The sequence below is a fragment of the Cibotium barometz genome, chromosome 66, assembly GCF_041138505.1.
Source record: "Cibotium barometz isolate CiBa-2024 chromosome 66, ASM4113850v1, whole genome shotgun sequence".
Classification (NCBI taxonomy): Eukaryota; Viridiplantae; Streptophyta; class Polypodiopsida; order Cyatheales; family Cibotiaceae; genus Cibotium; species Cibotium barometz.
In genome coordinates, this window is record NC_141111.1 from 15,414,672 (window position 1) to 15,440,643 (window position 25,972).

General features: G+C 40.5%; 2 protein-coding genes across 3 annotated transcripts in view; one reads left to right on the forward strand and one right to left on the reverse strand.

Annotated features, from left to right (window-relative positions):
• The window catches only part of LOC147602803 (glycoside hydrolase family 2 protein), a 31,971-nt gene extending 22,629 nt beyond the window's left edge, over positions 1-9,342 (reverse strand). For both annotated transcript variants that reach the window (XM_086797757.1, XM_086797758.1), the window contains exons 1-3: positions 9,118-9,342; positions 8,296-8,434; positions 7,839-8,066 (exon numbers count right to left, since the gene is read on the reverse strand). In XM_086797757.1, coding sequence (XP_086653883.1) covers positions 7,839-8,066; positions 8,296-8,434; positions 9,118-9,260 — 510 coding nt within the window. In that variant the 5' untranslated portion in view covers positions 9,261-9,342. The remainder of the gene's footprint in view (positions 1-7,838; positions 8,067-8,295; positions 8,435-9,117) is intronic.
• Positions 9,343-11,285: 1,943 nt separating this feature from the next.
• LOC147602804 (uncharacterized) lies at positions 11,286-12,365 on the forward strand. The gene has a single exon (XM_086797750.1). The coding sequence runs from the start codon at positions 11,286-11,288 to the stop codon at positions 12,363-12,365; it is 1,080 nt and encodes a 359-aa protein (XP_086653876.1).
• Positions 12,366-25,972: the final 13,607 nt, after the last annotated feature.

Here is a 25,972-nt window from a genome sequence, read left to right on the forward strand (position 1 = left end):
GTATATATATATGTATGTATGTATGTATGTGTGTGTGTGTGTGTGTGTGCGCGCGCGCGCGCGCCCGCGTGGGTGGACGTGTGCATGGGTGTGTGTGCATGTGTAGACTGTTGCAAGGTTCTTTACCAGAATGTGATCACATCTAATGCAGCCAGAACGTAACATACAGGGAAAAGAGTATGTCAATTTATGTACCCCTCTCCTACAATGCCAAACAAGAAAGGCTTCTTCTTTTGCTGGAGAATGCCTCTTTGCAAGAAACCTTGCTCCCTATTAAAGAGAGAGAGGAGAAATTTGAGTTATCCTTGATAATTGACAAGGAAATATCCCCACATTTTCTACACTCTATGCATGGCATGCTGTGTCAATAATCTCTTAGAAGATATTGAGAAGCTTGAGTCGATCTCACCATTAATTGAGGAAGGTGGGAAATTATTACAGGCAAATCCCTTTACTTACATTGTACAAAGGCACCCATTGGGGTGTCAACTATTCATGACGTGTGTGACAACTGGTTTATTTGTAGGTTTTAATTTATTAATTATATGCTCACTTATACACCCCCTTTGTAAGAGGAGGAGTATCTACAAGACCCATGTTAGTAGTGCATGATTCATTGTAAAGCTTTTATAGCTTTATTAACATGATTAAGACTTAATTAATAAACATAAGACAAATGCTAATAGAAAGATTGAGTTGTTTGCATTGAGACAGGGGCCTTTCTTAAATAGAGGCCGAAAGGGTACAAGTGAAGAGACACATCCCTGGGAAGGGGTGTGGCTCTTGAGTCAAACCACGAAGGCGAAAGTCAACCAAACTTGGCAGACAATGTCCCTTCAAGTAGGTGACCACTTTTATGATGTCAAATCAGCAGTAGAATGTGCGAAATCCACAGATCTGCAACTTGCCCTAAGGCTGGAAACTGAAAATCAGCAAGAACTTTGCAACGCACAGGCAAAATCCAACCAAACTTGGCAGGATTCCTCTACAGGTGTAGGCGACCAGATTTAGTGCAAAAAACTAGAGGAAAACCCCCAAAATGATAGGCGAAATTCAGCTCCTGTGTGGCTGAAAAAAAATGTCGCCCAGCTTAAACTGCACCAAATCTGACGAAAAATGATGCAAATGCAGTCGCCCTGCTGTAGGAGGTGTAGCAATACCAAGAGCTCCAACTGGAAAGTGTCCTTGACCACTTTCTCGCTGTATTTCGCTTGCTACAGCCCAAAAAACAGTCAAAAATGCTGAAAAACAGCAAGTACACTCACCCAAAAGGTGTCTCCAGCTAGGAGCATGAGAATAGAAGTGATTCCCGCGATGAAACTCCACGAAACAGCTGGGGGCAGCGAGGGAAAGTGGCTGGACTGCGTGGGCAGCAAGAACAAGTGACTTCCCGCGATGGAAAGGTCACAGTGTGTGAGGGGAGGCAAGGGAACGAGGAGGCGCTGGTGGGTAGGGAGGCTCTAATACCAATTGATGGGAGCAAGGAGCGGAAGCAAGAGGGAGAGGAAGAAGGGTGAGTGAGCAAAAAAGAGAGCACAAGTTTTTGTGGGAAGCAAAAGTCTAAGAGTGTGATTTCCCTTATTGCCTTTTATACAAAGAATAGATAAGGTGATGATGTGGCATTATAAGTACCACTTATACAAGGGATAGCACATTGTGCCTTTATCCCCAACACCTCCTAGCAGGTTTCCCTATCGTCTTTCTAAGACTTTAGAGGGCGAGTTAGAAAAGCAGTTATCTGAGCTTCTCCGAGCCGGATTCATTCGGCCTTCTTCCCCTCCCCATTTGCTGCACCCATCCTATTTGTCCAAAAGAAGGACAAGTCTTCACGCCTTTGTGTAGACTACGGGGCATTAAACAAACTCACTATCAAGAATAAGTTTCCTATGCCAAGGATAGATACATTTTGGAGCGTTTAGACGGTCCTAAGTTTTTCACGAAGATCGACCTCAAGAGTGGTTACCATCAGGTCCGCATTTTTGAAGCTGACATTCCAAAAACAGCTTTTCGGACAGAGCGTGGTCACTACGAGTTCGTAGTCATGCCTTTTGGGCTTACAAATGCACCCGCAACGTTCAATAAGATGATGTCTAGGATTTTCGCAGTCCACATTGGGAAGTGTGTTTTCATATTCCTTGATGACATACTAGTCTTCTCAGCCACTGCGGAGCAGCATGAGAAAGATGTGGAGAAAGTCTTGCAACTTTTGCGAGATAATGAGCTCTACATAAACGCCAAAAAGTCTGTCTTTGGTGTTAAGGAAGTTCAGTATTTGGGCTACATCATCGGTTCCGCACAAGATCTTAGATTGGGACATTCCTAAGACCGCCCAAGAAATCCGTTCATTCGTAGGTCTTTGTCAGGCCTATAGTACCCATGTCCATCAGTTTTCCAACCTTGCAGCACCTCTTACCGACTTGCTCAAGGGGGTGAAGACTCGCAAGCAGAAAGTCTCAGTTACAGGCAAGGCGCTTGATGCATTCTATGCACTCCAGAAAGCTGCCTCAGAAGCACCTGTATTAAAGTTAGCATCATGGGATGAACCTTTCGAGGTCATCACCGATGCCAGCAATGTAGCCATAGGTGCAGTCCTCCAGCAGGACAATCGACCCGTGGCATATTACAGTAGAAAGTTGGATGTCGCTGAAAAGAATTATTCGGTATGTGACAAAGAGCTTTTGGGTGTGATCCCAGCGCTCAAACATTGGAAGCCTTTTCTTTATGGACAGGCTTTCACAGTGAAAACAGACCACCAAGCACGTAAGTGGCTTCAGACTATGCCAAGTGCCCAGTGGAGTGATCGACAGGCCAAGTGGAGTCAAATCTTCCAACAGTTTGGAGGTATGATTGAATACATCCCTGGTAAGCATAACCCAGTAGCAGATGCTCTTAGTCGAAAGTCCAACATCCAGGCAGTCCACGAATCTACCATTCTCAAAATCACAGGGAAGGACTTAGATAGTATGAAAGACCAATATGTCGACTCCCCTGAGTTTGGTACTCAGTACAGTTTGGCCCTCAATTCTGAGCCTAGCCACTATTCAGTACAGAACGGTTGGTTGTTCTACAAGAATCGTCTCTGTGTTACTTGGGAAAAGCGTTCCGCTCTTCTCCCCGATGCCCCCATGACTCCTTAGTTGGAGGACATAGGGGTATCAACAGTACCCTCGAGAAATAGAACGGTCCTTTTATTGGCCAAAGATGAGGCGTGATGTCTATGCACATGTACAAGCCTGTAAGATTTGTCAAAAAGTCAAGGTTCCATATACAAAGAAGGCAGGTTTACTTCAACCTTTGGCTATTCCCGACGGACCTTTCATCGACATATCTATGGACTTTGTACCAGCATCCACCGGATCCCGTAACACTCAGTGTTTTACCATTGTAGATCGCTTTAGTAAATTCTGCACGCTCATCCCATGCAAGCATACGGCCACAGCCAAGGACGTAGCCCGTCTGTTTCTCAAGCATTGGTATCCAGTTTGTGGTTTGCCTAGCACCATAACATCAGATAGAGATTCCAAGTTTACCTCGCATTTCTGGAGGGCATTATTTGAAAACTTTGGAACTAAGTTGTAGTTGTCTATAATGCATTCCATCCGCACGCAGATGGCCAAACAGAAATTTATAATCAATTGGCCTTTGATGTTCTCAAGTCATACTGTCATGACCAGAAGTCCAAATGGGAACATTATCTTCCATTGGTCCAAGCTATCTTGAACGACACTCATTCATCCAGTGTCGGACAGACTCCATATGAAGCAGCCTTTGGTCGTCGTTTTCTTCTCTTTTGACGAGAATGGTGTCTCCATCTTTAGAGGCTAATATAACCACGGAAGCATTTTCCGAGATCATTGAGTCAGTCAAGGACCGCTTGACCAAAGCTCAGGAAGCATATAGCAGACAGGCAAATAAGTCTAGACGAGATGTCCACTCCAAGGAAGGGGATTGGGTCTATTTGCGTATCATGAAACAGAGATTGAAACAAGTGGGCAAACGTTGTCCCAAGCTTTCATTCCGTAGTTTTGGCCCTTTTCAAATAGTTAAGAAGTTAAGTGATGTCTCCATGAAGTTAAAGTTGCCTACCAGTTGGACAATGCATGATGTTTTCCATGTTTCTTGGCTAAAACCATATGTTGGTCCAGAAGTGTTTGATGTTTCAGATGAACAGCAGCCAGACGTGGTAGACGAAGCAGAAGTTATTGAGCCTGAGCAGATCCTTCTTCATCGATGGAAGCCTGGTTCCGGTCGACAGATACGTCAGTTCTATACGAAACTCCGAGATTGAGGCACCCATAAAGCCATATGGCTAGACCAGGAGTTCTTCCAGGAGTACCCCCAGTTGTTGGCGGACTACTTGGAAGCCATGAATCTGCCACCAAGCTAAGCAGGAGGGAATGTCACATACACTCTGCACTCAGTGCATGGTGACAAGATGGCTCATCATCAGCAGTGCAACAGTTGTACATTATTAGAACCCAGTAGGATGATAATTGTCGTACGTCGTGACCCCATTGTACATCCTCAGTCCAGGATAAGTCAGGCACGAGCTAAGTAGGTCATTCCTCAGTCTTAGCGGGTCAGTCAGTCAGTCAGTCAAGTCCCTTAACCCACTTGGAGAGAATCATTCATGCATGTAGAGTCAGTAGAAACCTTAGGATTTGCATTAGAAAGCACTCTGCATCCTGCATAATATGCATTCATATGCGTATGCATCATTTAGAACATCCCAAAAGCCTTAGGGAATTTACTAGGATTTATCTGGTATTTTTTCCATATTTTATAGTATTTATTTAGCATTTATTGTCATTTATAAATATAAACTTTATTAAATAAATGACCAGCCAACTTGACCAACCTCTAGTTAGTATAAATAGGCTTGCATAGGGCTAGTTTCCCATTCAGTCTTCAGTGTGCTAAGAGCTTTCCTCCTCAGCCCTAGGAGTTCCCTTGCCTTCAGCACTAGACTAGTCTCATCCAGCCCTTGGAGTGCTTGAGTTTGCTTCAGCCAACCTTGGTTCTCCAACGCATGCGATTCAGCAGTCCCTACAGCCATAAGCGCATCAGATCAGCCCCAAATCAGCATAAGACACTTGCGTTTTCTGCATATGAACAGCCCCCTGCAGTTTAGTCCATTGCAGCCTGCGTCTACAGATCTTCAGCCCCTACAGATCTGCGTTTCTGTCCAGTAGCAGCCCCTGCAACTTGCGTTTCAGTCCAGCCTCAGTCCTACGCCAGAAAGCTGCTCTACAGCCCTGCGTTTGCAGATTTCCAGCAGTCCTTCCATGCGTTTTCAGTCCTACAGCAGTTTACATCAGTATTCAGCCTTCCATGCATCATCCAGCCAAACACCAACCCTCTGGTGAAGGTAACACAGCATTCATAAGCATTTACAGCATTCTAACATAGCTTAGAACAGTCCACCATCTTCTTTTCTCAGCCTCAAGTGTGCAGCCCTTCTTCATGCCCTTGGGAAGAGTGCATAGGCTCGAGATCAGTTCATCCAAGTGTTTCTACAGCCGTGTACAGTTCAGCCAAGCTTCCGATCCTCCGAGATCTTGCGTTTGGCTTATCTACAGTCCACAGTCATTCTCTCTAAAGAAATAAAGCAAATACTATCTCCTTATCGGGATAGGGGGCCCTTCAGTGGGTAATTCGGGACCCAATCTGGTGTTCAGTTCTCGTATATCTCTCTCTCATCTCTTTAAAGTTTGAAGTATTAATATGGATTGCTAAACTCACGAAACTCAGGATACAAAAGACGGTGTGAGCATTTGTGTGACAGGATCTTCCAATACAAAGACTTCCGCTGCATATCACAAAGTTTCAGAGAAATCCTCACCAGGAACTTGGGTAAAACCATGAGGCACAAGCCTCACTTTGTAGCAAGAAACAGAGCCATCAGCTGCATATTTTCGTTGAAGTACCCATTTACAACTGACAAGCTGGTGGCCTGGGGGCGATCCACAAGGAGCAATGTTTGATTGTGCATTAAGGAATCAAATTCGGTGGCCATTGCTATGTGCCAGAGTTCAGCATCTGGTCCTGATAAGGCTTTATCGACTGTGAGGGTAGCATCGTCAACTGCATCCAGATCATCAAATGCTTGGTTAGTGTTAGCAGCCATGGCTGCCGAGTTGGTAGGAGCCATGATGGCATTGATACTACAGGTCCATTGTGGTGGAGCATCAGGGTCGGGACCAGATGATCAAGGCAGAGCTGTCAAGTGAGTAGTTGTAAAAGATGACATTGGCGAGCTGATGGGGGAGGCATCTGGAGATGAGGGTGATGGTAAGGTTGACATGTGTTGAGTGGAGGTCCCGAAGATGTAGGTACCTATGAACCAGAGCAAGGAGTGGGAAGTTCAACAGACACGTGTCTATGCTTGACAGAAGGAGATCTGGATTAGAAGGGAAGATAGCAAGATGTGGCTAGAACCTCTTCCCAAAATGCGTTGGGAAGGCCTGAGGTTTGGAGAAGGGAAATAGTTGCATCCATTAGGGAACGAGTTGCATCCATTAGGGTGCAATGCGTTGGGAAGGCCTGAGATTTGGAGAAGGGAACGAGTTGCATCCATTAGGGTGCAATTCTTCCGCTCAGTGACCCGGGTACAAGGGATAGTGAAGGAAATCATTGGATGTATACCATGCATTTGGCAACAATGGAGGAAATCATTGGATGTGTAATCCCTACCATTGTCAGTTCAAATTGTTTTAATAGTGAAATCAAGTTGGTTTTCTACTAGAATCTTAAAAAATTTGAATCCATCTAGGACCTCATTCATCTTTATCTAATAGTGTCCTCAGCGGTTTCTTGAATCAGCCTACACTACATCAAAGGCAAACAACACAGGACATTGGCATGAGCTACTAATCAGATTCCACCAACATTCTTACCAAGTCTAGGATCAACTTAAACATCATCTTCATGTCTCCAGATTGGGACACAAGAATAGTTCACCTTTTGAGTAGCCCTTGAGGGGGGCTGTAAAAGTCTATAGTCCCACTCCCACCTCAAGTTGGACCAAGCATATGCTACCAGCCTACCTCATCTTTCTAAGGTCCCCCATCATAAGGAGAAGCATTGTCTTGGATCCAAGCATCACACTGTAGGGAGATCATACTGACCTGAAGTCAAGACATTATGCATACATGAGAGATCATGTAGTTTGAGCAATGTGTCTTGGATCCAAGCATCACACCATAGGGAGATCATACTGACCTGAAGTCAAGACATTATGCATACACGAGAGATCATGTAGCAAGTAAATATCTTGCACTAAAAAAAGGCACTACAAAGCTCATTTGCTGGGCAGCAGTAGGTGTTAAGCATTATAGGCAACCCGTAAGGCATGAGGACTGAAAACCCCTTGAAAAAATTAACTGAGTGTGAACATGGCAGGTTGGTTGGCTGCAACAACTGGTAGCCCGCTTGGTAAGAGCTGGCCACTTTGGGGTGGGGAGGGGAATTTGAATCTAAAGAATTTGGGGAGTGAGAGGCCTTGCTTGAGCTGAAAAGGGTCATGACCCTTCAGAGCCTCTTGTACGCCTAATATCATTAAACGTAGTTACATAAATGCTTGAAACTACCATAAAGCAGTCCATAATGTACACGATTTGTATGCTCATGATATTAAAATTTTGTATTGCCCTAGAAGTAAACTTTAGCCACCTTGATGCTTAGAATCTTCTCAAAACTCAACTATTTTGGCTAGTTTATGAAAAAATTCTTTGATAGCAATGCTTTGCTCTCATGGTTCTCATCCACAACTACAGGTCATTGAGTTTTTCATCAACCTTACAAGACTTGTTATAAAAGTTAACAGCTCCTTGACTTACTTCGTGATCGCCACCTTGTCCACCTTGAGGTGGAATACGGCCGGGATGGTCTGGTGGATGTACACAAACAGCAAGATAATTCTGTCCATTCGGGTTGATCCAATCGGTGACATCCAATATGTTCCGCTGAAACATTCCCTTTGGCAACTGCTTTTGATGTCCATTCAGAAACACGTCTGCCTGATAATTAATTCCTCTAAATTGCAACCAAGCCCGTTCATGCTCTCCCTACAAGAAATAGTATCACATTGCTTTAAACAAAGATTTTAAGCATAGCTAGACTTCAAAAGGCAGCATAAGACTAAGCTAATACATTTTGTTTATGGGAGTTGGTGGGCCTTTCCCCCGGTGGCTATCGGCCAATGCTGCCAGAAGAGGGCTTGAGTTCAAGCGCCAATACCTAAATATATAATATATAGCAGACAGCAAAGAAAAGGAGAAACTGTGGAATGTTTACCAGTGGTAACGTGAACTCTGTAAAGAACCAAAACGTGTAATATTCGCGTCCAGAATCAGCTATATCAATAATGTTCTCATTCTCCAATCCAAAGAATGGGTCTGGGATCACTTTGTTTTTCAATAAAGTTCCCAAAACACTGAAAACACCAAGCATCAATGAGACTTTGATAATTTACATTGCTCACGATGTCATTTGACACACTTGCATCACGTAAGCTTGAAATTATACGCTGTCACAAACCAATTTGTGAAGTTACTCACATGTTTGAGCAATAAATGCCCACCAGCACGTTTCTAATCCCATTACAGTTCAATGCCTCTCAATTGTCATCAACCAAAAGTATTAAACCTCTGACCGACGAAAACAGTCGTAATTGTTGCAGTTATTGAATGCAAGGCATTGTGGAGACTGGTCCCTAGGTATGTATGTATGATGTGGCTAATGAAAATTCAAGCAAAATGTGTATGGAACATTGATTTCTCTTTCTAAGAATGTGTGCCTTATTCATGCAAGATTGGAAAATTTTCTAAGTACACACTGATAAAAGATTGATTTTGCGAGGGGGAAGAAGAGCATTTTGGCCATTGGAGATGCACATGCTTTGGAGCTTCCAAAAAGCAGGTACCTGAGACTTGCAAAAACTAATGAAATCTTGCTTTCAGGTTAAATTGTATAGCTGGTTCAAGTGTTAAGCGAAATTCAGTTCAAGCTTAGTGAGAAGGTAGGGTTAGGTTTACACAGGGTGAAAAAATAGGAAGAGAAGAAGGAGAGGGGGGGGGAGGAGAGAGAGAGAGAGAGAGAGAGAGAAAGGGCACATACGTTCCTGGGACGAGGGCTTGCATCCATGGGAGCTTCGGTGAGGTGGGCGGATGGGTAGTCGTGAGTTCGAATCCCGTCCATCGCACGTCGCTCGCCCGCGCGGCCAGCCAGCCCGAATCCAGCTTTCTGAAGCTACCCACCATATTTCATGAGCAATCCGCAGAGGCAGGATCATCAACAATGGGTGGGTGCGTGGGTGTGCGCGCGCGCGCCCCTGTGTATGTGGTGACAGAGAGAAAGGGAGAGAACGGATATGTCCTCGTGAACTCCTCAGAAATTTGGCAGCCTTCCCTTTACCTTTACTTACACATTACTCTGTACAGAAAGAAAGGACTTTATTCTATGAGAGAGAGAGAGAGAGAGAGAGAGAGAGAGAGACCTCTTAGGAAAATGATATATATTCATATATTTATTTCTAGTTTTCTTGAACACAATATTAAAACCCTAAACAACACTCTCAAACTCTCCACAATTTAGACCACCATATATAGTCCATATAATGGGGACAAAGTTTATAGCTTTCAAGCACAAATTTCATATATATTTATATATACTTATGTATGTATATATATATATATATATAAGAGATTGAAAATGCCACCTTAGCTTTGAGAAACAAGAGAAAATAATTGCATTGAAAATCTCCACGAAACTTGCAAAAATAAAGGAGATTACAATAAGGCTCAAATTTCATCAATAAAGAATTTTAAATTGAAAATACCATGAAAACCATGTGCTTAAGTAGATTTCAACATCAAGACACACACATGCGCGCATGCGTGCTTCTTCACGACATTTCAACATCAATAGAGAGATAGAGTCTAGAGTGGGACATTTCAACAAATCAATAGAGAGAGAGAGACCATATGCATTAGGACATTTCAACATAGAGAGAGAGAGAGAGAGGGGGGGTAAGAAAAGGTTAGCCTAGACAAACTCACTTGTATGTATCAAGATTTTAGGAGGCACACTCATGCATGCACAAGCATACACATTGTAAACTTTTTAGCTAGATGAATAGGGGCATACAACGAGTGGAAAAGGAAATTCCATTAATTAACGGAGTGATATTAAGGTTTTTTTTCCTACAAACCTTAGCTTAAAAAAACTTTCGTAAAAGTATTAATTATCTGAGTTATATTAAGGTTTTTTTTCCAACGGTTGCAACTGTGCATATCCGTCTCATATCCGTCAACCGCACCCCCCTCTCTCTCTGTCTCTCCCTCCGTCCATCTCAAAAGCCACCCTGCTGACGCCCTCTCTCTCTGTCTCTCCCTCCGTCCATCTCAAAAGTCACCACCAAAGAAAACAAGCCCTGCGTGTTGAGGCCTGGGAAGTTTACCACTGCGCAGTTGAATGCCACGCCCGCGAGGAAGAAGAAGCCAGCGATTAAGATGGTGAACGTGCGACCCCACCGGTGCGTGGTGAATGCCGCCGCCAGCGACGCCGCCATCGCCGCCAAGTAAAGCGATGATGTGAAGAGCTGCAACTTGTGGTCGTCGAACTTACAGTAATCACTCACCTGGGCGCTGTTCTTTCTACGAAGCACGTGCGGGAAAAAAGCCTCCAAGATAAATTTTTTTTTATAAAAACTCACACGTTTCATGTAATTAAATGCAGTGATTTTTTGCCTGCAACCAGCTCCGCACGCGCACCCGCCAGAGCAGCAACCGCAAGGATTGCCTATGCCACACATGTTATCGCAGGTACACACCATATTTTGCCTTGGATCGCAGCAGGGGTGATAACTGTTTTCATTATTATTATTTTTGTGTATATATTTATTATGGTTGTTTTAATGACTCTAAAGAACCGACACAATCAGCGTGCGATTGTTCCAAATTGTTCTCACAGGCGTGGGCGAGACACGGTGTGCCACAATCGCTCTACAGTCGTTCGATTTAGCAACTTCCTGTAAGAGACTTTATTGTATTTTTTTTAATATTTAAAAAATATAAAATTCATCTCTTTTGACCCAAATGAGATCCGTCGGTTTAGTGAACAGAACCAACACAATCAGCGGGCGATTGACTATATGTATTCTGAATTATTAACATATTTTTTCTTTTTTATTATGTAGTGAAATGTCAAAAATGAAAAAAAGAGCAAGAGAATCAACTACTGGAAAATTTATAAATTCAACTATTGAAAGCCATGAAGTTTCAAGCATGGAACCTAAGAAGAATCGTGGAAGACCAAAGAAGTTATGTAATGAAGATGCAATGTTAGATCAATCCAATGTCAGCTTGAAAGTACTTGAGCTAAGTGTGACTATATCATTAGGTGGTAGTGACATTGATGAAGCATTACTAAATAATCTTCATGATTTTATCACTAAAGAATGCCTTGCTGGTAGTTGCTCATTGGAAAGAGGAGGCACAGTTTTTCATTTACACTATCAAATGGTCATTAGAATTCACTCAAAGTCAATAATTGCAGTAAATAAGCTCATCAAAAAGTATCTTGGATGGGATAAGAATAATCCAATTGGTGGCATTGTAATGTGTAGAGCATTAAGACAGAAGAACATGCACACATTTCATGGTATGATAGGCTATTGTATGAAAGATATTGATAAGCCTCATTATAAAAATGTGTCACATAATATTAGTGTTGAAGATATTTCAAAGGGAATAGAAATTTACATGCAATATGGTGCAGATGATTTGAAGAACAAAGTTTGTCTTACTCCAACAAACATTTTTGATAGAGCATTGATGTTTTGGAAGTTCTATTTAAAGCATCCTTTAGGCAATAATTTCTGCACCACCATTCATAAAATGATCAAGACAGGAAAGTACTACCCGTCTTCTAATTGGATAACACCATATCAAGGAAGAGGAATGGAGCTTCAAAAAGTTGATGCTTTATGGAGGACAATGGTATACCCATCCAACACAACAATGAAAGATATCTATGATATTTTTATTAATAAACAAAATTTTGATGCTTCACATCCAAGATTAGATTGGTTTATGAACAGATGGAAAAGAAATGAGAATGAAGTTGATGATTTGAGGTATGCCTTTAATGAAGATGAAATAGTAGAGAATTCTTATAAGACAAATAAGCAAACAATTGAAATAATGGAGGAAGAGCAAACACATAGACCGGGTAAAGAAATTGAAAAAGATAAAGACATTCCAATTGATATCGAAGTTGATGATAGTGACAATGAGGAGAACATCCACAACCTAGAATATATTCCTTTATTACAGAAAAAAAATATTGGTATTGTAATCACTTGAAATATCAATAAATGACATTTTTATTATGTTTTTCTCAAATGTGAATCCATAGGAATTTTTGTCATGAAAAATAAAAAATATCTATGGTTTTCTTTTTGTTGTCCTCTTTTTAAAAGTAGAGTTATAATTTTTTCCGAATAGGAGAGTGAATAGATAGTGAATAACCAAAGAAAAGATTTTGCAAGGACAATTTTCCTCATTGTTGGCTTGTCATCAGAGACATCCAATGATATCTCATTAAGTCCAACTAAGTTCACTTGGGGTGAAATTTTCTGGTTGCATCATATATCACACCTTTAATTTCTAGAAGATTAATAGATAGAACTATGATTTCCTATTATTTCAGAGATAAATGAAATGAGGTAAAATTTGATGATTTGGCATCCCTAAATAAGGGGATTGTCCCATTGATATAGTTTGAATATTTTGTCGTTAGTGCAACATTGGAATTAGCTTGTGCAAAGCAATCATAGTATGTCCATAGCTTTGTGACACTAAAGTTGTGGATGTGGTCTCAATATGGTAGTATGATGTGGAGTGGTGGATGTGGGTGTGATATGATGAGATAGCATGGGTTTAGATGTAGTAGTATGAGACTGGGTATAGTGTGGTACGATGGAATGGCATGAATGTGGGTAGTGTTTACCATAGCATGAATGTGGCAATGATAAGATGAAATGGTTTGGGTGTGGGTGTGTTATGATGATGTGGTATGGGTGTGGTGTGGCACCAAGAAGCTATTTTGATGCGATTAGCTTTTCCTACTCAACCAAGCTTCAATCATAAAGAAATGCTTAATTGTGCATAATCTCTTCCCATTGCAAAGCTCGATGATAGATTGCTATCCCATTCTCCGATCCCTACACTTCATCAAGCTAGTTTCTTAATCTACACGATATGCTAATCTATCATCACTCACTAGCACAAATAGATTCATATTCCAAGCTTCCTTTCACTCAATGCAAGGATTTCAACAAGCAAGCGACCTTCTAGATGAGAAAAGAATGGCCAATTGAACTATCTCTTAGAGTCTACAAATTCCTTACAATTGCTATTACAAGGGATAACCTTGGTAATAAGTGTAATATATTCTCATCACATGTGGGGCATCACAATAGGTCCACCAATATTTGTGCTTCTTTAAAAAATATTTGCTATCATGGTTGGGTACCCATGTTAGCTTCTATAATCAAATGTAACATATTCTCGTCACATGTGGGGCATCATCACAATGGGTCCACCAATTATTTTGCTTCTTTAAAGAAGATTTACCATCCTAGTTGGGGACCCATAGCTTCTATAATCATCTATAATTCACAATTGCCTCTTTCATACCCAAAATTTTGGCTTGAAGGAATCTCTCAACCATGGAAGTGTAGCCATCTTTGTCCATGTAATCACCGTCCTCTTGTGAATTATTATTATGGTGGGTATTTTTAGAAGGAAAGGATCAAAGTGACAACCATGATGCTCCTTTGGTGGAACTAATTTGGTGGCAAATTTGGAGATACAGACACCCATGCATAATCTACTTGCATTTCTACTCCAAAACCAAATTCCATTATCTAATCACTTTTGAGCATGTTGGCTATGAATCCTTGCCATAGATTTATGCATTGATCTATTTTGCATGCTCATTTAACCATGTGTTGGAATCATATTACAAGTTAGGGTGAGCCATCATAGGCACCCACTCCCCTGTCCATTCATTGTGTGAGATAATGCCTTGTATGTAGCTGAGGCCCTTATTCATTAGGCACCCAAAACATATATACTAACTAAATGAGCTTGGTCATGGCCAGCATTCTCATAAAATTACAACTGGTTCATTTGTAGATTTTAATTTAATAATTACGTGTGCACACTTATACACCCACTTCTGTAAGAGGATGAGTATCTACACCCACTTATACACCCACTTCTGTAAGAGGTTGAGTATCTACAAGACCCATGTTAGTAGTGCATGATTCATGCTTTGGTCATGTGACTGCTTTGTTGAGAAAATCAGCCAAGTTGGTGTGTGCTGAGGTAAATTTGATTTTAGCTTTACCATCTTCAATAAGCTCCCTGGATGAAATGAAATTTGGCCTTTTCATGACACTTATCACCACTCTCATATGTGGCAGAGAAGAGCGTTTAATTGACCCAAAGTGGGGTTAACATCCCGCCCTACCTGATGTAGATTCTGTTCTTCTTAGAATGTTTCTATGGCCTAAAGCCTGATCTCTAAGTATGTACCTATAGTGATGGTAAGCATCAAAGACAATGGTATTAGAGCATCCTGACCACCTCTATGGGACAACGGTAAGCATCAAAGACAATGGTATTAGAGCATCCTGACCACCTCTATGGGACAACGGTAAGCATCAAAGACAATGGTATTAGAGCATCCTGACCACCTCTATGGGACAACAGTAAGCATCAAAGACAATGGTATCAGAGCATCATGACCACCTCTGTGGGACCTTAATTCATGTCAAAGAGAATAATGTTGAGGACAAAGTTCTCATAGCATTCCTTGGATTGAGTCAATGAGCACCGTGATCAATTGCGTGCACTACAACTATAGCTAGATTGGGTATGGTTCTCTATGCTTTAACATAGAGGAGCAACTATTTCCTTTGATCTTGGATAGTGTTGAATGTAGTAGGCTGATAGTAAGGGAAATTGTAATAGCAATGGGTATCCTTGACCTTTTTCCTAATGGAGGATACCTTCTCCACATTAGCATATATGTGGGATCTACTCGGAGTAGTACATGAGTCTCTCACATATAGAACTTGCCATACTCCTCAATCCTCAATGAGAAGGAAGTTTTTGTACCATTCTTATTGTATTCCAAAGTTCTCCAGTGGAGGGTTGTTGAAATAATCTAATTCTATACTGACAAGCCCTCCTTTAGTGTGAATGAATTTGTTTCCATCTCTTGAAACTGTACATAATAATAAATGTTACCAAGCGAATTTCCAACATATCTACAATTTCCGGTTGGCTAACCTTGTATGCTTCACCACATTCTCCCAGAGAGTTCCTTCACTTGCCCCATGGGCAACAATTCTATAATATATGGCATTGGTGCTCTAATTGGATAATGCATCCATAACATATAACTACATTTATTTATGTTTTGATGGGTTGTTGGATTAAAAGGAGTTATTTCCACCAAATCTTTAAGCATGAGCATTGGTTTGAGGAGTGGGCTACCTGTGTGCATAGGTAACCCACTCAAACCATTAGAGGATTATGAGGCCAAGATATGCATAGGTAACCCACTCCTCAAATGAAAGCTCATTCTCAAAGATTTGATGGAAATTACTCCTCTTAATCCAACAACTATAGGATCCATGATAAGAAGTATTACAAGCAACTATAGGATCCATGATAAGAAGTATTACAAGCAATCCCATTGGAGGATTATGAGGCTATGAGATTGCTTGTAATACTTCTTATCATGGATCTTGTAGATCTGTTGAGGAGCTTGTGATGAACTTGTCACATTGAGAGGGTCCCAAACTTACGCTAGATTTGGGGTCTAGTTGTTAATCGGAAAGTCATCTTATGGAGAAAAAAAAGAAGTGTTAGTGTGGCAGGTGTTAAGTGGTGTTTCCTTCATGAGACTGAGGAATGGGGTGAGATGGTAGTAATAACTTAGTAGCTAGAGGGCAGTAAACATGGTAAGTATAATTGGGATTTTTATCTGACTCTCCCCCCTTATCCTCATTGGGTATGGTGGTGGTGGCTTTTTGTTGAGTCAAAAAAGGTTTCTAATTCAACCCCATCATTTTGACTAACATATAGAGGATATTCGATATGATTTAAGGTAAAATAATTAATTAATGAAATACGCATGGCATTCAAATGGTTTTAAATGTATTGATGTAATTTAATAATATCATATAGGGGATAAAGAGTGCTTTCATAGAGTTTAAGATGTGTGGGTGTCATATGCATCTAACCACCCTTAGGTGGATAAAGAGTGCTTTCATAGAGTTTAAGATGTGTGGGTGTCATATGTTTAGAATAGAGCCTTGATGAAGAGTTTGGATTCCCAAAGAGCCAAAGAGTAGTGTTGAGAACACCTTATGATTCACGTGTATGCATGTCTAACGAGGGTCAGATATCTAGTGGACAAGTTGAGATATGCTGGGTATAAAGCCCATCATTACGCTTATACGATCGAAGAAATAGAAGAGATAGAGCCTACATGTTTTGAGGAGGCACTTTATTGGTAGGAGAATAGGCCCCATGGTTTTCACTGCCAATGTGAGTGCCAAGCTATTCTTGACCAAAAACTGAAGCATCGTGAACTAGAGCCAATAATCTTGTTTGTAACAACTTCTACAACAACGGGCGTCATGAGAGAGAATAGAAGGAATGCTAGGCAAGGAAGTGGGGGTTAACATACTTAGGAGAATAGAGGGAACGCTAGGCGAGAAAGTGGGTGTTGACACACTTAGGAGAATAGAGGGAGCCTAGTAGGAGAGACATTCACTATTGTATTATGGTGTTCATGTGATTCCTACCACATTTACATACTGTCTTGATCAACAATGTAATGGTCAATCAAGGTGTATATTGTACTGTGTTATTAAGTTCATTTAACTAAGTTTGCATGTGTGCTTTTGCTAGTAGTGGTCTACATGTGTGCTTCTGCTAGTAGTAGTTTTTTCAGAAGGTATGCACTCTAACTATCTAGATTGCTCTGGTATGTACTCTGTAACTGCCTCGATTATTGGTTTACACTCTAGCTATGTGGATTTTGTACTCTGTTGGGAAATTCCTTACTCGATTGGGCATAGTCAGATGGCCCGGCTAGGCGATGCCAGGTATGTGATTGGGAAATTCCTTACTCGATTGGGCATAGTTAGATAGCCCGGCTAGGCGATGCCAGGTATGTGATCTAGAACCATTGGAGTGTTGAGTCTTGACTAGATGGCGACACTTTTGGCTATTGTGTTGGGAATTATTCCATTTGTCTCGGGGGGATTAGAGTACTGCCAAAAATTAGCCATTATGAATTTAGAAGTGGGGAAGTTAGGAAGAACGGGAGTAGTCTAACCAATAATGAAGAAAGCAGGGTCATTGTGTCTGAATAGGAGCTTCGACAATGACAAGTGATTATTAGAAGCCGTGCACATAGAAGATGGAGGATGAGAGACACTCATCTAGTGTAATGCATTATCGACATAGGCAACCAAGAACAAGCAAAAATGGTGTTGAGCCACATCATGCTAATCAGCTATGGGGGGAAGTCATACAATAGTAGGAGCTACAACAATAAGAAGTTGCGAGATTCAAGATCAAGAGGCACAAGAGTAGGGAATTCAAGAAAATTAAAAAGGTCAAGAAAGACAAAGCAACGATCAAGAACAAATGAAGCATCAAAATAGAGCGCATAAAGATAAAAGAGAAGCCAGGTAACTTTGACCAATAGCAATGGCACTAAAATACCCAAGAGGCTAAGGTCCAAAATCAAGAAGAGAAAGAGTAGGGAATTCAAGAAAATCAAGAAGATCAAGAAAGACAAGGCAATGAAAGAACAAATGGAGCATCAAAATAGAGGACATGAAGATCAAAGGGAAGCCAGGCAATTCTGACTAGAGGGATACTTTTCTTAAAAGAGGCGAAGTAAAAGAGAGCTAGGTTGAAGCATTGAATTATGAAAATATATATCAAGGGTTACAAGAATCACACATGGCTATTTATCTTAAAAGATTCTCAGTAAAAGAGAGCTAGGGTGGAGCATTGATTTATGAAAATATGTATATCAAGAGATCCAGCAATCAATATGAATTAATCCTTCAAAGAGTAAGAGAGATCAACCAATTACATTTTATTTACCTAATGGAATCACTCAAGGGGCTTCCTTATGCCTAGAATAGTTGGGCCACATAAGCATGTTCTGCAGTTTTTCATGCCCTTGCGGCCTTGCTATTCTAGGTATACGGAGCCCCTTTGTAGTTGTATCAAGATATTGAGCGTGCACGCACACGTATGCACACACACACACACACACACACACTTGATTTATGAAAATATATATATAAAAGAGAGCTAGGGTGGAGCATTAATTGATTTATGAAAACATGTATATTAAGAGATACGTCAATCAACATGACTTAATCCTTCAAAGAGTAAGAGAGAACAACCAATAATAGAAATCTTGCATTTTATTTACCTAATGGGATTAATCAAGGGGTTCCTTATACCTAGAATAGCAAGGCTGAAAGGGAATGAAAAGTTATAAAACATACTTTATGTTTTGTAAATTTTTGTGCCCTTGCAGGCCCTAATATTCTAGGCATAAGAAGCCCCTTGCATCAAGATATTATATCAAGGTATTAAGAACACACACACACACACACACACACACACACACACACTCACTCACTCACTCACACTTACACTTTGGTTTCACCCATATAAACTCTCTAGTTCTAGCATATGCAATTGCATCAAGATATGAAACAAGGCCCCTGTAAGCTTGCACAGGCATGGCGTCAACCTTGGGATTAAGAGAAAGGCATTAAATAATGGAATCAAGGCATGACATCAACATTAGAATTAAAAGCATTAAATATTGGGATCAAGGTCCCTAGATGTAGGCATGGCATCAATATTGGAATCAAGGCCCCTATAAGCATGTAGGCATGGCATCAATATTGTAATCAAGGCCCCTATAATCTTGCATGCATGCCATTAATTTGGAATAAAGACAACATAAATGAATGAGAATACACACAAGACACCACCAAATAAAAAGAAAAAATCAAGATCATTAAAGTGCAACAAGATTATGATTATGATTATGCCTTGTACAACATCAAATAATGAGAATATGCACACGACACCACCAAATAAAAAGACAAAATCATGCTCATTAAAGTGCAACAAGATTATGATTATGATTATTCCTTGTACAATACCACTAATAAAGAGACACTATTAAGCTCATTAAAGGGCAACCAATAAATAGGACACCATAGATAGTACAAACACTATTCTATATTTAAAGCAAGTAGATACATTGCTAGAAAAAACTCACAACCAAATTAAAAGTGTTACAAAATCATTGTAGGTTATCACACTAGAGCCTACGTGCAATTTGCATGTCTTAATATTTTATGGTTACCCTCTTAGCATGGATTACATAGAGTTTTGTGTCCTTGAGTAGCCCTACAAGGAATGCTTCTACAAGGAAGCAATGGTATGTGATGTCCCTCTCAAGGCCTCTTAAGGCACCTTGTTACTCGTGCACTCTAATGCTTGTGATTATCTTAAGCCCAATGATACCTATCTATCCTAGAATGTTTTATGGACTCATTGATGGTGTCCCCCATATGGGCCGACTTGCTAGGAGAAGCATGTTGAGCTACTTGGGTTCCGGGGGTGGTTGTCCCATGGGCCACTTGTAAGCTGTCTGTTGTTTGGTGCATGCTATGCTTATAAGCTAATGGACTACCTATGGAGTATTTATACATGGTTGTCAAAATTAGGGTGCTTTCACAATAAGACGTTCACATTGGGATATGTTTGTTTTCAGGGCGAGTTCATGTGAGGTGACATACAATGGACTACCTATGGAGTATTTATACATGGTTGTCAAAATTAGGGTGCTTTTACAATAAGACATTCACATTGGGATATGTTTGTTTTCAGGGCGAGTTCATGTGAGGTGACATACAATGTATCTTTTTAATCCCTTCCTATCTATTTTCAAAGTGAAAGGGTGCATACCATTGAAAAAAATTACGATGAAAATAGGGACTTTGAGATTGAAGAGAGTGATAAAAGAGCACAAAGTCATGAATGTCTTGTATTACACCTCGAACTAAAGTACATAACTGTGTGAAAAACTTCAATTTCCTAGCGTATTAAGTGTCAAATCTTTACCCACCATCTCCCACACTGAGTCATGCTAGAATGCCACATAGTATGCCCTGTGGGTTTCAATCCTTGTTGCCAGTTTTTTTATTTTTTTGTTTTTGTTACAAACATATAGTTTTTGCAATATCTGATGCTCGCAAGGATCTATCGAGTGTGTAGCAAAAGAACCAGTCAAACATTTCAACTAGATAATTTCTTCGAGTTGCACCCCCTCCATGTCGAGTGTTTTTAAAATAAACACCTCACGCTTGATAGTGAGACTTCTCCATTCCTTGGGTGCTCCACATATCAAATGATCCGTATCTTTCAAGGAAATAATATCCATGTGCATAAACAATATGCTACAAAAAGGAGAAAAATATTTATTAGATGGGTCATTTATTATTTGGTCTAAAGAAAAAACAAACAATTATGATTTTGAAATATTCAAAGACTTGGCATGTAGTGGATAATTCTCGTTTCACCCCATGTATCTAATGTCAATTTTGTAAATGTTATGACATCTATAAAAAATAGCACTATCCTCATCTTGAGTGGTACTTTTCTTTAACATGGTTGTGACCTAATCAAAGTAAACTCATACTTTTGCACGGGTATTATGAAGGTTAGATTTCTTTCTAAGCCAATTGTATACTTGCATATTTCTTTCCACAACTCCCATATCAATTTGGAGCCCTTTTTAGATATGTTGTGTAGGAACTGCCTTGCCTTTGTTCCACTCATTGAGACGTGTTAACATCATATGTTTTTCCTAAATTTATCATGTCTTCTATTATTGTTACATTTCCTCCATTTGTTACATTTTCTCCATGTACTCCCAAAGAGTTAAGAATTTCTTCCACCTTTGAAATGGCTTCTTTTGACCTCTAAGTTGGCTTCATTGTGTATGCATAACCTATGTGAAATTTGAGAAGCTTGTCAAAAATTCTCATCATAGCATGCAAAGTATGGAAATGTAGATTGTCTATAGGAAATTGTATGATGGGTTTCCAGTTAGGGTCTTCAACATCTTGATCAGGGAGAGGTGTATACAAGTCATGCAAGAGAATACAAGTCATGTAAGAGAATACCATCAATCCATCTCACATTATTTTCAGATGTGTATTTTTACATCGATAGGAGGTGTATACAAAATCAAGAGTATACCATCAATACATCTCACATTATTTTTATATGTGGATTTATGCATCAACATTTTCATATAGAAGGGACAAGGATTTTTGGTACCTGTACCTATGTCACAACCAAGCATGCACTTTATTGTTTTCAAGCTCCTCCCAAGTACGTTCAAGTTGAAAGTTTCCAACACTTGGTATATCAAATAGTTCCCCATCCATTTGATGCTTTACAAGTGAGAAAACATAAGGGCATTTGTTAAACACCAACTTTAAAACCATATGAGTTTCTTTAGGCACCTCAAAGGCTCCTAACCACTATACTTCCTTTCAAAATGAGGGTGGCAACAATGAAGCATCCTTTGCATAATCCATACCTTCATTCATGAGCGTGCTGTGCTCATCCTTTCTATCTTGTGTCCCTTCATAATTTGGCACTTGTGTAATTATAAGTGAAGAAGTCCCTCGCACCCTATCACATAATAAATGAAATCAAGAAATTAGATAAATAATAAATCTTTGAACATCTGCATTATTTCACCCCTTGTTAACTCTATAAGGGGTTGGAAGAAGAAGAAGTTTTTTAATGCCATGTTTGAAAAGAGCATCCTTGATAATTAAACTAAGTACGTCATAGTCCTTATGACTTATCCCAGCTACATCACATGTATTTTGAATATCAATAGCACTTAGAATATTTATGGATACTTCTTGGACGCCTCAAAAGCTCTATGTGAGAGTCAATCTGATGGCATATCTTTGATCCTCTGTATGAAGCAGATCGTCTGGAAGAGGCCCTCTACTAGCATAGGAGGTGCAGCAAACTCCGCTCGAACAATGTCATGTGGGACGGAGGGTTTGCTCTAAGGATCATCCGTGAGAGCATGAGAATCCGAGGCCTCTCTATCTGAGACCATGTGCAGGTGGCGATCCCAGGTGTCCATACTATTGCAGCATACATCAAAGCAGGGGTGACTAGTGTGTCAAACAACCACCCCTTCGTGCGGGGCTCCTGGAAGTGTGCCTGGTGACATTGTCTCTCTAGCATGGCCAGAGCTGCATACCCTTGTGTGAGTCTATCCATGGCTGCCTGTGCCATAGTAAATCTTCCTGGCAGAGTCCCGAATGTAATCCCCAAGTACACATATGAGTCTACACCTCTACCTATCCTCCTACTAGTGTGAAGATGGCTTGTCGTGTAACTGGCCCTGAGGTGTGGAAAATCATGACCTTGGTTTTCCCAAGGTTCACTGTAAGTCCCCTCTGTGTGTAGAAGTCATCGAGTGCATGGAGATGATGCTGTAGTCCCATCTGCGACTCAGAGACCAAAATGATATCATCTACATATAACATAATGTGGACTCAGAGACCAAAATGATATCATCTACATATCATCTACATATAACATAATGTGGACTGTGGTACCTGAGAGGTCTACCCCCACCACCGTGAACAATGAAGTCAGCCACCTCATCAATGTATAGCCCAAATAGTGTAGGAGAGAGTGGGCATCCTTGCTTCACACCTATGGTGCTAGCAATAACATCAGATAGCCCCACGGGGCATCGTATGCACCCGATGACCTGCTCATATAAAGCATAGATGCCCCAGACCATCTCTGATGGGATCCCCAATGACTGGAGGTGTTGGAAGTGTCTCTCCCGTGGCACCGTGTCAAATGCTTTGTGGAAATCCACAAAGCAGCAGTATAATCTCCTCTCCCGCGCCCTAGCCTGATCAATCAAACATCTCAAAGTGAATATATGGTCAATAGTGGAGAAAGCTCGTCGGAATAATCCAGCCTGCCCTGGTGCTCGCAGTCCCTCCTTCTCTGCATATGAGCTCAACTCTACCTCGAGCACTGTGCCATAAAGTTTGGCCAATTGTATGACCAATCATGATAGTCCTATGTAGTTTCTGGTATGTAGTTTCTGGGGTCTAGCATGTCTCTCGCTTTGTGGAGAGGCACGATGGTGTGCATAGTCCATTCAGCTGGTAGGCCCTCCACTAGTGCCCTATTAAAGAGGTGAGCAACAAAGGGTGCCAGTGTGTAAGCTACATAAATAAGATGCTCACTCTATATACCTGTGTGGTTAGAGAGAGAGAGAGAGAGAGAGAGAGAGAGAGAGAGAGAGAGAGAGAGGCATGGGGGTGTAATTAAGAAAGATGAGGAATAGTCATCAGTACAGTTGTAAAGGTTGATAGGAAGAGATATAATGAATATAATATTGATTTATGGTGTTGTATATAATCGAAGAGTTTATTTTTTATTAAAATTTTAAATTTTTGAGTTTTTTTTTTTAAATCACTTTTTAGGGCTTAGGGTTACAGGCGTAAGTTAAGTTCATAGGGATGGTGGGGGTCGAGTTTTTTTTTAGAAAAGTCAAATTTTTGAGTCTAAATTTTCCCTAATGAGCTCTCACTGACATATATACTAGAAGTGTTCAAGCTCCCCATGGAGGGTGAGATTGAAATCAAGGCAATAAAACATGAGAGATAAGGACGATCTCATCCAACAATTCAGGAGTTGGAAGTAAGGGCCAAGGAGTACAAAATCATAGGCCACCTAAATGAGGACAGACATAAGAAAATGAGGTTCATGGTGGGGAGATGATAAACTTCATCCACAAATCATATTGCATGTCTAGGAAAAACTATGGCTTAGCGAAGGCATCAGGAGGACCCAAAAATAGTATAAGGAGAAATTCTATATAATAACCTAAGGGATGAGATGTAGAAGCTAACAAAGTCGAATAAAAAAACTAAGATTGGAGGATATCTCAAGGCTCTGTTCTAAGAAGAAGCAGTTTTAAAAAAATAGGAAGAAGCAGAGGAATAAGAGTTGGCTAAGCATATTGCAAAAGAAGACACAAGAATAGAGGAACAAGCGTTGGTGAGGCATATTGTAGAAGAAGACACAATAATAGAGAAACAAGAGTTAGAAAGGCATATTACAGAAGAATCAAGGAAGAACTAGAATGTCTTGAGGAACAAGATGTGCATCAGGGCAAGAAGGAGAAAAACACATCAAAGCCAAAACATATTGAGCCTATATGAATAAAACCTTTGCCACCCAAGCTAGCTACTACAAGTCAGGCAGACAACAGCTACCCAAAATCGAAATGCTCCAAAAAAGGAAGTTCAATTTTGGTGAAGCAACCAACCAAACAAGAAGGTAAAGATAGAGTAAACCCATAGAATTGAAGTGCTCAATAGTGCAAGACCTCCTTGCATTGAGTAATACAAGAATTGAAGTGGGAACTACAAAAGATCCCCTCAAAACCATAAAGCAACTAGGAGTGTCTTTGCCTTTACCACAATAAGCACAACAACTGAAGCTATACTAATTCCTAGTAGAGTAGTAAGGTTCACAGAAAGAGTGGATACACACTGGGTCTAGAGGGCAGTGGATTACCTACAGATGTGTGTAACAAAAGGCCCCAAGCAGATCCATAGGCTCAAGGATGCCCTGAAGGAAAGGGAGGTAAAAGAAAGAGCTACTACTCCTTCGCTAAAAGCTGAGCTGACTAGCATCAAAGCATCCAAGCACAAATGTTGGGTTTGCAAGAAACCAACAAAAACTTAGCAAAAGAAATAGGATCCTTAAAGGTTATGGTAGCTAGGCACGATTAAGAAACAAGGCAAATCAAGGAGAGATTAGAGGAAGCCACTGTAATGTGTAAGAAATCGGAAGGTCCACAAGCTATAGAGGTTCATACAAGATCATCATAATATTAATGTGAGTAGGAGATGAAGTTTTTAAGGGGAAGAGGACAAACTAGACACAGCCCACACCACACTGAGGCTCAAATAATTCCAACACCCCCCCTCAGAGAGAACGTGGTGAGACCCAAATGTAAGAGAAGAAACCAACCTCCAACTCTATCACATCACTGTAGAGAGGTGAACTAGCCATACTTTTCTCTCAATCAGTTTATTATGAAAATTGAGATTATTTCTTAATCACCCCCCCAAGTCCTATCTAGAAAAGAATACATCTTTGCCTTTTATAGCATTAAGGCATTACAATAACTCCAAAAAGACATCCAAAATATTCAGATTTTGGGGGATAACTTGCGTAGAGAACCCTTGACTTAACATAAAATAGAAAATAGATTAAAAGCTGGGGAAGAATCCTCCCTCGATGTTGGTTTGTGGCATCGTTTCCAAGATTCTGACACTTGAGTATCAAGTGTGGGATGTGTGGTGCACATGCTTCGTGATGTTACCTGCAGTACAGATGATTGAAGTCCTTTTTGGCATGATGGTGACCAAGGTAGAGGACCTGAGGTAAGGAAAGAAGTCCTCCATCATACTTTATCTCAAAAAGATAAGGGTATAATTAATCTATACCTTGTTTGAACAGCGGCTTGTGCAATCATAGAGAAGCACGATGGAGCACGAGAAAACACGAGAAGCTTTAGGGTTTGTATGGCCAGGATTAATCTTAATGGTGTGAATATTTGAAGGTGTATGCATTGCTTCACTAAGGTTTAAAACCTTAGGGTAGTAAGCTTTGAAACCTTAGGGTATTACCCGAAGGTATGAAAACTTAGGCTATTACCCTAAGGTATGAAACCTTAGGGTAGGAAGCTTTGAAACCTT